Raw genomic sequence first — 15843 nt, 5'->3', positions numbered from 1 at the left:
TGACCATGAGCAACCGTCGTGCATATGGAAGCTGCACTACGCTGCACACGCTAGCACAACGCGAAAGACGAAGCACGTAACTGACACACTAATACAACGCGCAAGACAAAGCACGTAACTGAATCGTCACCGAGTCAAATCAGCGCGTACAGCACGTCGTAATTGCAGCCTCCGCGATCAACTTCAGAAACATTTTCAGAGCTAATTGCGGAGGCCACGCTCCGCTGTGCTGAGTACGGTGAACGCCACCTAGCGCGTTTCTAACGCGTTTGTGCTAGCGTGTTACGGCGTTGGTAGTGCTTCTTGATGCCAGCGTCCCTTCGAATGCTGGCATCGAGGCGTCGTAGTGCTGAGACCACCGAAGCGTTCACTGTCGGTGCGCGTTAGTGTCATAATGCAGTACTTCTCTTTTCTGCTCGTAGGCGGCGGCACCGCCCCGAGCAAGAGCGCGGGTACACGGAGGAGTGTTAGATATATAAGGCGCGTCTGTGTAGCTCTCTGCAATTGCGTTTGTGGCGCAATGGGTTAAACGCTCGGCGATCTATCGTCGCGGACCGAGAGGTCGTGGGTTCGATTTCCAAATTTTGCATGTTTGTGGAACTTTTTCTTCTGGTTTCTTTCTTTGTATTATGTGCTATGACGTATTTCCGTGACGGAAATACGTCAGTGAAGTCTTGGTGGACCCCGGCATAAAACACTTTCGTGTTAAAAAGGTCCTAGGGGCTTCACATTTTAATATAAGACGACTTATATTGCCCCTGGAAGAACGTCTTCTCAGCAATGCATTCCTGTTTAAATGTGAAGCCGACTTTAAGGGGGTCGGTGTAAGCTTGGTCTTTGTAAGCAAGCTTGAGGGGAGATTAAAAACACGGTTAAAGATGAAGCTCTGCCTAACTTGCGAGCGATTGCAATCCTGGAAAACCAAGCAAACCGCGCATGAGGTTACCAATTGCTACAATTAAGTGTTTTCCAGAAAAGCAACTTCTTCCTCTAAAAGCGAAACAGATGGTGTACTGACACTTGATTTAATGATGTGAAATGCTTCGACTATCTCCCTTTCGGTCTGGTCTCTCTATCTGAACAAGAAAGTTGTGTTTTCCAAGATCGGTTTGCAAGGGGTCTTCTGCAGAGGCTCACCTTTACCATTGTACCTTTGCATTCTTTACATTCCAGTTATGTTCACAAGCCCTTTCATTTAAACACCTACCCGTTTGTCCGATGTAGAACCTGTCACAGGTGAGGGGAATTAGATAAACAACCCCACAAATACATTCAGTGAACTGCTTGCCGTGCTTCATTGTACACCGAGGCACACTCTGCTGAATTTACATGGAGCCGAGAAGACGACTTTGACCCCGTAACGGCTCGCCACTTTGTTGTGCGAAATTCGATGAATGTATGGCATAACCTGCAGTTTATCTTTCTTGATAGTCTCTTTCCGTTTTTTACAACCTTTTAGTCTCTGCAAGAGACTTTCACACGCACCGGTGATTTCATACGCACACGCACCAGCCGAAAGGAAGCGCTGCACTTGCTAGATTAAAGCTAGTTTATGTTTTATGCTCGCAGGATTTTTCCAGGGCGGTTTTCCAGGCCTGGGTTATGATAGCGCGCTGAACAAGCTTGGAATGCACGCTTTCAAACGGCAGCGCGGTCTTTGTCCTCGGATTGTAAGACCAACAGATGTGTTTGGCGGTGAAATGAAGTTTTAGGATCAGGAACTGTGGGCAGTTTTCACTGGCCAACTCATGAGTGAAGGTGAGACCTCCAGAGACAGATTCAAATATTTGAGCTCTGCATACCCCAGCAATGCACTCGTCGCAGTGAGGATACTCGTATATGCCAGGACATGTCCATAGTAGATGGTGTAGCTGTGACTGGCTCACCCGTGTCGCAATTGTTCCACAGGTTGGGTCCAGCGACTTGTCAAGGTATTGGGCTTTGAACGAAGGCGTGACTGCCGTGCCGGTGAGCAGACGGCGGAGTGCCGTGCGTTCCCGGCGTGGAAGCCCAGGAGGGAGGTGGTCACGGCCTTCGGGCAGAAGCGCTTGTAGAGCAAGCTTTCTATGCTGACGGGGCTGCAGGTGAGCATCGACAGCGACTACGTCTTCTGCCCATCGGGCTGCAACGGAAGCGGGGCGAGAGGGGAAGTGCTCGGCTTGGCTAGCCACCCTAGCTTCGCATCACTCGGATCGGCGCTGAGCCGTGCTCCCTCAAGGGCTGCAGAAGATAGCGCTAACCTTTCCTTTTCTCATAACGAACCACTTAGTAGTCACTCGGGACTCAAACAGTCGACAGCTAGTCGCTCTACCACAGCCGCTGCTCGTGATCTGCCATTCTAGTAGGATTTCATAATTTCGCCCAACTCCTGTCAAGCTCTCGAAAATGATTAATAGAACAAGTCTAATCGATTAAATGAAAGGTGGACATCGATGAATTAAGTTGAATCGTTCTGTGGGATAATTATAACCGATTAATCGCTAATCGATATTACCAACCCTACGCCCTTCGGTTGTCTTGCCTCGATTTCCTGAAGCAGCGCTTTGCGAACGTGACCCCGTCTGTTGGCTTTTATTTCCTCTATCCATTTCTCCTGCTTTGGGATGCGCGATGGTAAGAGCGCTGACCGACTATTATTAGTTTAAATGATCATTTGATTACGTCACTGTTCAGAAGCCACGGTTCCGAGTGCTTTAAGGCCCAATTATTATTCACACCGGCGATAGACAGAGGTCGCGCGACCGACTGCGACTGGCGACCAAGGAGCGACTCACGGCGACCGACGTTCACTCTTGAAAGCACGACCTGCCCGTCGCCAACCTGAAATGTTTCGCGATTGATGCCGTTCGGTGGCAGGCTTGCAGGCGCTCACACGCAAGGGTTCTGACCTATCTGCTTTGCCTAGCACGCACACGAGTGTAGACTCGTGTGCCATGTAGAATGTTAGCGTATACAGACGTCCTGTTCCTGTGCACATAACTGGTTCAGAAGCTTTGCGACTGAAAACTCGAGCAATGAGCGACTGACCCAAAACAGTCGGGGTACTAAACAGCACTAATTTCGATTTCTTCACGGGAAATTGTCAAAAAAAAAAAAAGCACTTTTTGCGAGTGTGCAGACGATTTTGCGCGTCTTACATCTTAATTGCAGTACTCATATGCGTAAGGAAAGAAAAGGGGTTAAACAAAAGGGGGTGTCAAGTCGGCCTCAGGGGGGTGTTACAACCCCCGAATCGTAGGGGGTTACAACCCCCCGTCGGTGCGCCACTGCTACAGCGAGTATACGTGAGCACAGATACCCCCTTCCGATTGAAGAAATAATAGATCAACACAAAATCAATTTAGGATTCTTTAAAATGTCAATGATCAATCATGGTAAGCAGTTGATTAGAAACAAATAAATGAACAGCAAAACTTAGCAGCAAAATTTCATGCTGAAACCCATGTGCGAGTATGTCAGTGTGACATCACAGATTGCAAAGTACTGTACTCTTTATTTTCTGCATTTTGCACAAACTAATATATACCACTAATGCAATCTTGACAAAGCCACAGGGCTGTCACTTGTACAGTTTTCCTGTTAGCAACCTTTGAACAGCCCCTTAACAGACGACTCCTGTACCTGGTGGTTGTCGCTATAACATTAGTCCCAGCACAACGTTTCCGACATTCTTCAGCACACCGCCTTATCTCCGAGGTCATGCCGAGGGGCCACACGTTCTAGATCGTGCGTTAATTCCAGTGAGCGGTAAATGCGGCGTTTTGTTTCAATTTCGGTATTCAAAACAGCTATTTACGCTAGCTTTTCCCAACGCTTCAGCCCGTATTTCAACCCTCAAATTTTGCAAGGGTCTGCTCTTTATCTACACTACCCTAAACTTGGATTCTTACTCATTCCAAAATTTTGTAGCAAGTACAGGAAAAGTTCTTAAAAAATTGCTAGGTTCAGGGTCTGGTTCCTTCAGAACGCAAAGTAATCCTTCTTTACAGCTAACCATTCCCAAGCTAGGAGGCATTGCCCAAGCAGATGCCGGCAGAATCCATTGTCACATGGCGCTGGTGTGCGAACTTTCAATGTGCCAAGGTGGCAGTCACCCATCTTTAGTTTAAGGGTGGCCTTTCTGCTATTGCAGAAGCGCACAATTTACTATATATATATATATAGTATATACTCTTGATTAAGGTTGGCATGAATGTTTCCTGCATAAAGCAGCTGGCATGTTTTGTGCCATTTTTCTGCACGTTAACCACATGAACTGATAGTTGTTGAGCCAACTGTAGTTGCAGGAAGTTGACATTGAAAAGGCAGTAGAAACAAACTGTGGCAGACACCATGAATTCTCTTAGTTACAAGGTTTTAATCAACATTCTTCATAAAAGTGTACAATTCAAGACGCTGCACAGCACAGTTGGGCCATGTAAAAAGGATCTAAAATGAGCTAAGGCTGTACACTTTTTTCTTTTATACACAACACGGCTGGCCCATGCACGCACACACACATGCACACGTGCACACACACAAACACACATGCCTGCCATAGTGCTTCCTATGTACACATTCCACAAGAGCAGCGTAGCATCCACTCCGGCTGACTTGGTGTGCATGAAGCCCCTTGTTTTTGTTTTATTTTTACATAGATGTCTTCTGTCGCCCAAATAGGTTGTCATGTGTACCTCGTATTTATATGTATGTATAGTATTTTTATATTTATATATATATATATGTATATACTTATATATTTATAATATGTATAATATATAACAAGGCTAAGTAGATACATTGCTTTTCAAACCACAGTAGATACAAAAAAAAAAAAAGGGAAAACACCCACTCTTCACCAAAATGGCTGCGTTATTTACAGGCACAATAAATAGATTAACAGAAGAAGGAAAAGAAAGAAGGCACAACAAAAAAGACCACGACTTCCTGTCCCCTTTTCATTAAATAGTATACACATACACAGTAATGTACAGCTGAGCTGATAGGAGAAGGGGGTGTACTGGGAGGAAAAGGAGAAATTCTGTTATATACAGCACGGCTGACACATTCTCACACGTCCATCTTGTTAGCCCTTGTCAATATTAATCACGAACTGGGTTGTCAATATCCATAATCAACGTATTTATAGTTCATTGGTTGCACAGCATGCTGCACTGAGCTCAATGCATGAAGATTGTTTGGTTTCTTGTGCTACTAAAGCATCCCTCCCATTTTTTCTTTTGCGATTCTCTTGCTGATATGTTGACTTGACTGCAGTACTTTACATTTTACCAGTCAATGTCAGGCACAATGCCTTCTTGCTCGAGCTAAAAGATTCTTTGCCACATACCATTTTATACTCAAACAATGCATAATACTCTGCGAAAAACAGTATTTCAGAAGCTACCAGCCAAGTCATCACCTTTGAGAGAATAAAAAAAGAAGCCCTATCTAAGCTGAAAGAAGCTTCCTTCTTGGCAGCAAATGTTATGCAGTGACACAACAATGCACTTTTATGTGAGCACAAAGACCAAAAAAAAAAAAAAAAATGTGGGGGAGGGAGAGGCTCAGACAAAACACTTCTTCGGCCAGTGAGAGCAACAAGAAATCATGCTACTGTTGCTGACCTAGGTGCTCTTGGTAGTGTACATATATTATGTGCATATATTAACAACGTAGCTGATGTTCAAAAAGGCAGCCTTAAAAATGAGCAAATTAAGAACATGCTTTTTCACATCCCTCCTCCTTACAGTAAAACTTGAAAAAGAGGCAGGAAACCATTTTTTTTTTTTACATTTGTACAGGAGATGCTGCATCCTCAGCAAGAGTATGAAACAAGTGCATTGAAGGAGCGAGGGCAAAAGGAAAAAAACAAAAAACAAAGAAACATAGGTAGCAAGCACAGAGTGCTCATAGATGAGAGAATCACAAATAGAAACAATGCCACCAAAATATTGGACTGTGAAGTGTGTGGCGATGACAACCGTAATGTATGCAGTCAGAATGAACATATGCAACTGTGGATGACATTCCATTCGCAATGGAAGCAGCTGCCGCTGACTCACTTTTCCCTGAGAGTAGCAACAGAACCATTTCACATATATGGATGCATGTCACAATGGGGCATAAGGTATTGCTTCGTTGACTATGGCCCCCCTATGCATAATATAGCATGGTTTGCGCTGCACTGGTAGCCTTCTGAATAGCAGCCACAGATTAAGGTTGCCTTCTCTCTTTGGCTTTTCAAAATCTGTCTTGGAGGTAAGAGTGCTTTTCCATAATGTATTACCATAAGGACTCTCTTGTGATGTAGATTCTAATGACTACGACAGACCCAGTGTGCACTGTACGAGTAAACAGATTGCCTTGTGCATGTACAAGGAGCGCCCATCTCTGTGACACTGCTCTTTAGTATTTCTCAAACTAAAACAGGTATTGCTGGTCAACCAATACCATGCTTGTGAAAGACACTAATACGAACTAGTGCCTTTTCAAAAACAGCACCTCTTGCCATAGACCGAAACAAATAAATCGGAAAAGAGAGGAGGAGAAGCCATTAAGCCTTGGCCCCACAGCAACCAGAAGCATAATATCACGTTACAGTTTTTCAGCTCAGCTAACAGCATTCATGCGATCCGAAACCATCTCCAAGAGCTGTGACAACGCAGTGCCAACCAAGATGTACGCATGCTCACATGGTGAAAGAAGCCGTCAAAACAAAAAGCACAGGTACCGGTTCAGGGACTGAGGATGGCAGCATCGGTATGATACATAACAACAACAACAAACAACACGACGTGATGGCAGCACTCACAGGATGGGAGAGAAGAAACAAAAGGAAACACCTTCCCTCCTTGCACCGGCCATATCTGCCCACTTCCGCATAAAGCTGCACCAGCACCAGTCTCTTATTTTTCACACACCAGAGCGCTCACAGCCTTAGATGAGACAAAATTAGGAGACTGCTCTCTTAGAGCAGTGCCTCCACAGCGTGGTAGAGCTTCATTAGGTTTTGGATGTGTAGCGGCAGGCAAGACTGCCTGTCATGGCTGTGTGGGTCAAGGGAGAGCCACGACAGCGTGTTGTAGCCTTCCAGCACGTACCTGCAATCAGCGACCCAATATTCGCAGTCAGAACATGAATGGCATAAACAAAGGACACTTGGCACCATGAAGTGTACTACAATACTAACTAGCGGGAAACGTGGTGCCACTGTTGCATAAATGCGAGTTTATTAATGGGTGCTGTGACACGACGGGAACACTGGGGTAGGGAAGGTCCGACTTGTCTTGAACATGACGTGGTGCAAAACAGTCGATGGCTTCGCATATAATACTTTTTTGGAATTACATCCTCATGAAGAGGCTCGTTTCCCCTGCAATACACCTAGTTTACTGATAAATAAATGACTAAAACTGAACAGACAGTAAATGCAGACCTCCTCTTTAATTTAGCGGTCCACTGGTACTGGTCACATTCAATGTAACTCTACATTCTGGTGCAAGATCTTACAGTGAATGCAGATCTCTTTAAAGAACTTGCACTGGCCCCTATCACACTAAATGGGATTGACACCATGCACAGGCTCCTTGCTAAAGATGGCAAGACACCTCCCCTACTCATGCCCTTTGTCGCTCGTACTACGCGAGACAAGTGGCCGGAAAAGAAAGCTTTTGCTAAGAGAAAGAAAATCCGGTGTCATGTTCCTCGAGAATTTGACTCAGCAAAACAAGAAGCTTTTTTGGCTCATCAAACGTTGCAAACAGGCCTTATTTGCCTATGTAAATAGCACTTGTAGACTACTGAGAATAGTTTTATGCAATCAGACATAATACAAAAGAGACCAGAAATGCAGAAAAACAATTTTGTGCAACAACAATGCCTAGCCGCGAGCCGTAGGAGTTGACGCTCGATGTGCTTAGTCGCGCAGTCCGAAGTGCCGATGCGCGAAATGCCTAGCTGCGGGGCTCGAGGAGTCGACGCTCGACGTGCTTGGTCGCGAATTCCGAAACATGAAGTGCTGAAAGGCTTAATTGCGTGTCCGATCAAAGATTCCACGCGCGAAGTCTGCGTCGCCAATGCTCGGAATGCTTAGCCGCGGGTCTGTCCACAAACGAAGGGATCGGCCACGCTAATGCGATGTCCGCGGAGCACCCAAGGCAAAGGTGGCGCTTTAGCGCCCTTGGCGCAAGTTGCACTTCGGTGGGCGCAACAAGGCGTAGACAAGTAGAATTGTAGCAAAATGGCGCAGTTGGACCACCACTGTATGAGGCAGGTCAGTATTAGAGATTTTTTTTAAAGCCTCTCTAAGCGTAATATATATATATATATGGCCGAAGAGGTGTTTTGGACTGTTCGATTTTTCAGACTACTTTTCGGTCATTGCGAGGTCCAGAAAATCAGTCGGCTACTGTATATGCTGACGACACTATCTTTTGGGGGTGGAAATCTTCATGATGTATTTGCACATGCAAACAAGTGGCTTGAGAAACTGTACTGCTGGTTAGATGCAAATGAACTGCAATTAACTCTTTCCGTACTGCATACGTTGGGCATTGTTAGCCCACTATCGATGGTTTGAAATGCTGCTTTCGAGATCTTCCGCACCACTCACGGACATGAGTGGTGCGGAAGGTCTCTTTGCGCCATCAGACGTGAAGCAGGGGAACTATATTTTTGTTTTCTCAGCAGTTTGCTTTCTTTCCAGCCAGGCGGTAATTTATGAACGCGCTCCGAAGTTTCGCGATCGACGAAGTAGAAAGCAAACATGGCCACCTCTGAAAGCGGCGCGCGCACTTCGGAGGATTGCAGATTTTGTGATTGCGCTGTGTCTGCAGTTAATTTTATCGATGGATTGAGCAGCAGCGAGTCTGAGGATGCTGCCTTTTCGTTGTACTTTGAAAGCGACGACGACGCAAACCAACCTGGAACATCGGCAGCTGCAGCCCGGCACGCCCAAATGTAGTGGTTGCAGTTAAATTTTTGTAGCGGAATACATGGTCAATGAAAAAAAAGCACCGCATATCCACGGGGTGAATGATGATGAGTGGGCGAAGCTCCGGAGGGAATCATCGGTAAACCGTGAATCTTCCGTGCAATTCGCCCAGTTTCGCCGCACTAAATCGAACGATTGACTTCCACAAATGACACGCGCCATATGTGACGTCATTCCTATTTTATAACAGCGCCCTTCATTATAATTGCACCATCTCCCGCTTAAGGGGACGCTAGCACAAACGCGTTAGAAACGTGCAGTACTCTCTAGTAAGGGGGAGAGGCCACAGCATCTTACGCAGCCGTTTACACATGCCGGAACGTGCACCGTGTTTGCTGACGCCATCACATGACTGCTGAGAGAGTATAACCCCCGTATTCATAAACGCTCCTCGACTTGAACTTGACTTGCCACCGCCTTCAACGCGTTTCGAACGCGCTGCCCAAGGCGGTGGCAAGTCAAGTTCAAGTCGAGGAGCGTTTATGAATACGGGGGTAAGGCGGAGAGGCCACAGCGTCTTACACCAGCTTCTTACACGGGCCGTAACGCGCTAGCACAAACGCGTTAGAAACGCGCAGTCTTTCGTTAATGTTGGGTATTTATTGTCATCGTGGTGCGTGTGTCCATGTGCGCTGCGTGGCGTAGTGGTTAGCGCCGCGCATTCGGAAGCGAGGGGTCCCTGGTTCGATTCCGCGCTACGGACACAACTTTCGGATTTTTTTTTTTTTCATAAAAGTAGACGTGGCTACCTACTACGACGACTACTACTACGACGACTACTACTACTACATACTACAGAGGAGGGACAGACCCACACCCTAAGGAGCTTCGCCCCTAAAATTTAGATTTTTCTCGGAGATGGTGCCTATTAGGCGGCAAAACATAATGCTTATCTCATAATTTTTGATAAATTTTTTTTCTTAGTAGATACAAAACATGTCTTTACAAACTTTGTTCAATTTTATCCTACAATTTTGATCTTGGCAATTTGTATCTTTTTTTGTGACATACATCTTCTTAATAAAACTTTTATGTGTGAAAAGTGCATTCATCCTGCTTTTTGTTTATCTATTACGTAAAATATTGAGTGCAGTAGCTCCTTCAGAAAAAAAAAAAAAAAAAAACCTATTTTCTCCATGGTAGGGAAAGAGTTAAACATTCGCGAAACAAAATGTGTCATATTCAGGCCAAGAAAGTCAATCCCAAACAATTTAGCACTTGAATTTAGAAATAAAATTTTGCTAAGAGTACCTACCATCCATGAAATTTCGAGGTATTTGTTTTCGTAAGAACTTAAATTGGTCTAGCCCCATTGAATTCATTCACAAAGACATTAGTCGGGCAGCAGGGATAATTAACATGGTACGAACCTACACTCCGATAAGTTTGAAAAGACAGCTCTATTACGCTTTGATAAACTCTCGCTTACATTAGAGTTTTCTCGTGCAGGGTGCTATGTCAAAAACTAACCTTACGCTGTTATTAAGAATACGAAAAAGAGCTGTGCAGTTGATATATAACCTGGGCTTTCTTGACCACACAAAACCTCGTGGGGATTGAGGTATGCCCCAGTGCCTTTGTATGGGCATTCACCTATTCTATCCTCCCTACGCCTCTCCCCTGTTCCACTTGCGACGGTTCTCAGCGATGGCGCTTGCGCCTGGGCATAGCCACTGTCGGCTGCTAGCAACGGGAGCACAGGTCTTCTCTCTGAGAACAGCACTGCGTACACACACGCTTCCCTCTCACCCGCTGGCCGCTTTGTGTCTCGGACTTGAGCTTACGTACGGCACCTTTGCCCGTACAGCGAGCGCATACCTTGTGTTGATCCTTGCCAGATGCCAAGCTGAAGAGTGGCGCCTTAGTGCTAGCGCGTGGTTGAACTGCGCTGAGCCACTTATTGGAGGCCCAAGTCGAAGGAGATTTTTTCTGAGCTCTCGTGAGTTGGCCCACTGATTTTTGCGAGAGCAAGCAGCATAGCCACAGGAGCCTTTACTCTCGCAGCGACGCGCTATAGGTGCCCCTGTCTATATTTTTGCTCTTGGTGTGCAACCCCTTTGGTTCCCGCGCCGCTCCGTGAATGGGCATTTGTGCAGTGTTGGGTGCTGCCAGAGACAATAAACGGCTTCCGCCAACTCCGGGCATTAGTGTGTTCTCTTGCGTGCGTAGCGCTCGAAAGCTCCTTTGCGGCCTGGTAGAGCGGCCCGCTAGTGGTGATGACTGACGCGGCTCTGTGGCTCGCTAAGCTCTAACCTGCAGTAGTCGGTACTCCTGTGAGAACCATGAAGCCCCACAACCTTACTTTATGAAATTAAGTATACTGCCCATTAAACAACTGCTCAAGTACAGGCTCGCCCTTGAGGCTTTCCAGCTATGATATTTGAATCGTGTGAACGATTCCATATTTACTTACTGCACAAAGGAGACCGGCTATAATTTGAGACAAACTAAATTGTGACCCTGCGAGCTCACACAAACTACGGAACACAAACTTTAATCTCTCAAGTTAGCTCTTTTTTAAACAGTAATTTCTTGCTACTGGAGACACTGACTGCAGATTTGTTGGCTTGTGCCTTTAAAAGGTCAGTAAGGTCCAATGTTGCCAGGCAGCCTTTAACTAGCGCTAAACACACAAGCATCATGTGAACAACTTCAATTATTTATCTGTTATTTTGTGCGCAGGGCAGCATACCTTTTAAAATGGTGTTATTTGTAATTGCTGTATTTTGCATTCTGTAGACACTTCAGCCTTGCTATTGCCTGTTTCTGTAATTGTATTTTATAAACACTTTTGCTTATTGCATTTTGTACCGACTTTTCAGCCTTCATCGGGCAGTGTGAAATGTGTGTGGGTGATGCAGCCCAGTTATGCAAATTGATGCCTTTGGCCATATCTCCTGAGACTGCTGTACGTATGTATACTGTGTGTCTCAAAAGGTCAAGAATAAATAAAAAATAAACTTTGTTTAGTGGCCTATCGGCACTGGTCACATTCAACGTAACTGTACACCCTGGCTATGTATTAATTAAACGAAAGAGGAGGGATTTTACATAACAGCAGAGAGAGATGAAAAAAAAAAAATCATTTTACACAATGCTAACGCTTTACTCATTATGCATACATATTTGAAGTGTCCCTCATATTACTCAATAAAATAAGGTACATTACTTTTGAGCCAATGACATATAAACTGTTACATTTGTGGGAATCCTCGGGTCCCATAACAGCCGCACGGGCAGCGAACGTCGCGGCAGACGCATGCGTGCTAGGGAGAGTTGGGAGAGGGGAAACTTTCCTTCCGCGGGCGGCGCGCGGGAATCGCAAGCGCTATCAGCGCCACCGGGTGGGTCACGTGAGATCCCGCTGATATCGCCCGGCTCTCTTTGGTCTCCAGCAAGCGGCGACGGCGGAAGTCTCCGCCGCCGCTCCCGTATTTCCGCACGTGGTTGGTCAACCGCGTTCTTGCCGCGGCCAACGCCGTGCCCCCCCCCCCGTATTCTCCAGTTGGTAAGTCGGAAGCCCTTCTTTACCTAGTGTATTATTCTCTTCGAGGGAACCCTCAGCGATGTCAACTATAGCTAGCTGGCCTGCTCGAAGTGTTAGTTGCAGTCGTAATAAATGCTTTCCGAGTGTACACGTGGTTGTCTATTGTTTCCTCGAGCTTGTACCGGACCGCGGTTGCTGCGCAGGCATGCGCCAACCGCGGGGCTCGGTGTGTCGAGGCAGAGGGCCATTGGCATCCCCCCATACCCTGACACATTTCAAAGGTCTTTCCTTACCGTAGCACATCTGTGGTCAAGTTTGAGTCAAGTGGGTGGTAGTTGCGCATGTGTGTATTTCCATGTAGAATGTCATCGTGGTTCTGGTGCACGGTGGGGCAATGCAGAAGCAGGGCACTCTGTTAAAAGAGAATGAGCAGGACAAGAAATGAGCCCACAATTCTGAAGAAACCAGTCCTAGTTCAAAACAATCACAACAGATGAAGGGGCACTCAGATATCACAAGGGGGCTTTACCATGTTGGCACTTCATATATGGGCAAAGTATAGCAGGATGAAGAAAGGTCACAAGAAAGGTTAAGGCACATGCGTACATCCTTAGCCATTCTCCGCAATTTTGTCTAAATGAATGATGCGCAACCAAGTGCGTTTAAATTTTTGTTGCAGTTAATGACTACGTCCTTCTTAGCTTTGGTGTGAAGGTGTCAGTAGCGACGTAATTACAAACGTAGTGTTGGCTCCTCTCCCCCCCCCCCCACTTGATAAGAATAAAATGGAACCCAGATTATACGACTAGGCAACGGTAGTTTATGAATAGAGCTTGCTGGAGCTCACTGAATTTTACACAAGATGCTTCTAAATGTCTGCACGCATGAAAATGTAAAAAAGAGAAAACAATTATTTTAATGTGACAAGCATAAAAATGATGTAAGATGCCCGAGTCACAATTTCCCCCACAAGGCGAAGCATCGATTGCGATAGCAATTTAGTGGACTGATACGAAGTAAGGATAGTAGTTTTATTGGCCGTATAAACTTGTAAACATAGGCATACTAACTACATGAACAAGCATGGTGTCACGCGTGCACAAGCAAACATGAACACATTTCACTGTATGACCGCGAATACTCGCTGACAAAACGCTGGAGTGAGGAAGCGTGGCAGCAGCAGTGAGCGAACTGACCTTCGTGCTACATCTCGCATCAATGCGAACCAAGCCGCAAAAAACAGTGCACAGCGGACTGTGACCCGAAGCAGATGGCTTTCAAGATACAGCGGCCCAGAGCAGAACCCCCACCTAGCCTCCCCCAGGAGCGTTGTACGCGACGAAAGACAGTGCACTTCCTTCCTGCTTCCCTCCCTTGCGTGCGCAAGATTGAGCCGCGATCGCCGGCTCACTCTCACACACACAGCATACAGCGCGCGGCGATGATTTATCACCCTTAGACTTCATGCAGAACCTCACGGCAGCGGCAGAAATGCAGCTGGAGTGCCCATATAATTGCTATCGCAATAAAAGGCATAAACACTTTTATGAGTTGGGTACAGGCATGCACGCCCCAACTTGACAAGCAACATATTGAGGTTCTCTTATTAGAGCATTTAAGAATACGTGAGGGAAAGTATTCACACACATTCACACACACACGCACAGACAGACAGACGGACAGACAGAGGATGCAGATCACTTGACTTTTAACTGGAGCTCTCACCTTGAGGAAGACTGGGCATGAATCCCTTAGATGGGGGCTTGTGGCCCAGAACCACCGAGGCAAAGGGCCTGTGGGTGCAGTTGACACGTAGTAGCCCAAGGCCAAAGGTTGTTGCAGCAGCTGCATGGGTTCTTCCTGGGGCTCTCCACCTCCACTTCCAGGACCCTGCGACCATCAATTGAAGGGACACACTCAGCATGTTCCTTGAACCACGGTCATAAAATTATGTGGCAACCACTGAAGAAAGTAAGCAAAGCTTCTTGCTGTATAACTGTCTCGGCCACTTCTTGCCACCGTCAAACATCTAATAGTTTTGGATAAAGTAGCCCCACCTGCTGTGTCACTCTTTACTAACTGACAAGCTGCTCATCCGAAGCCGTCACTTAAATGTTGCACAACCTGCTAACCTTGAGTGCTCGTGTAACACATGCTACTGAGGCACGCCCCTTTTGCTGCAACCAAGTACAGTTGTGTGTCTGCTGTGGTGTGGAGGACTACATCACTTATGCAACGAATCAATCAGTGCTACAACCTACACACCCTCCTCTTCTCCTATTTCAGTAAAGAATTCCAGCAATTTCAGTGAAGATTAACTAACAATGCCCCACCAAGCAATATTATCTTACTTTCCTATTCAAATAATATTCTGACATGCAAATTTATCAGTGCTCACAGGGTTCTGAACCACTACATGTGCAGTTGCCTAAGCAACAAATTGACTCTTCGTATGCTGCGTCTCTTCTGCGGCGACAATTTAGCACCAGATTTCAGATGCACAGTAGGTTGTTTTCTGTTGGTGCTACCTCTTGCCATTTTCCACAGAGATTTACTTCTAAGGAAAGGCTGAGTTAGAGAAAATTTTGTAGTTTGAGATAATGAATTCCAGATATGCTGAGTTTATATCAGTGAACACTGCCTTTCTTCATCAGAAACAAATTAGAGCACCAAGCTGTAAGAGAGGGATGCCCGTCATGGCTCACAAGAAGATGAAGCATAATTATCACACTAAGAACCAGCTGCTTTCATTGCATTTGTGTTTCTCGTACTTTTAGTTGACCTTCATGCATATTTTGCCACAAACGGCACATATAGTAACCTGCAAGCCTTTAAGTACTGCAAATATGGTAACACTGTTGTGCTTTTTGAAATATAAAAATTGAAATTATTGAAATGGAATTGTATGATGAGGCCACAATGGAAGTGAGTAATTGTTGAAAAGCACAATACAACACAAAATAAAAAGCATTTCTTAGTTCATTTTTAAAAATATATTGCCTTCATGTTGCTGCTTATATAGGAACCAACAGTGAGTGAGCACTTGTCACTGAGGTGCCCAAACAACTATTAAAGCTCGTGTTGGTAAAGATCAGTACAGTCAATGACCGATTTTTCAGACATGCCTGATAATTCAGACGTCTGCATGGCACCGTCACATACCGTAAGGAGCCAATGTATAAGGCCATCTGAAACTATGGACGCTGAAATGGTGTTGCAGTCCGATTCTGCGGACTTTTTGACGTGTCCAGAGGTCTGAAACAGCATTAACCCTACAAGCCCAATGTGTAATTTTTAAACGCAGAATTTGGTGCCTAAAAATTTCGATTTAGGCACTGAAACCTAATGAAGAGCCCATGCCAGAATTTTTTAAATGCTGGAG

The 15843-nt window shown here is 45.7% G+C and overlaps 1 protein-coding gene across 4 annotated transcripts in view; it reads right to left on the bottom strand.

Annotated features, from left to right (window-relative positions):
• Window positions 1-4337: 4337 nt before the first annotated feature.
• Window positions 4338-15843, bottom strand: part of LOC119446706 (mediator of RNA polymerase II transcription subunit 13) — a 116163-nt gene continuing 104657 nt past the window's right edge. For all 4 annotated transcript variants that reach the window (XM_037711218.2, XM_049664339.1, XM_049664340.1 and 1 more), the window contains 3 exons: window positions 14187-14351; window positions 12755-12873; window positions 4338-7082 (listed from right to left, as the gene is read on the bottom strand). In XM_037711218.2, coding sequence (XP_037567146.1) covers window positions 6950-7082; window positions 12755-12873; window positions 14187-14351 — 417 coding nt within the window. In that variant the 3' untranslated portion in view covers window positions 4338-6949. The remainder of the gene's footprint in view (window positions 7083-12754; window positions 12874-14186; window positions 14352-15843) is intronic.

Source organism: Dermacentor silvarum, chromosome 3 (assembly GCF_013339745.2).
Source record: "Dermacentor silvarum isolate Dsil-2018 chromosome 3, BIME_Dsil_1.4, whole genome shotgun sequence".
NCBI lineage: Eukaryota > Metazoa > Arthropoda > Arachnida > Ixodida > Ixodidae > Dermacentor > Dermacentor silvarum.
This window is presented reverse-complemented; position numbering and strand designations above follow the sequence as displayed.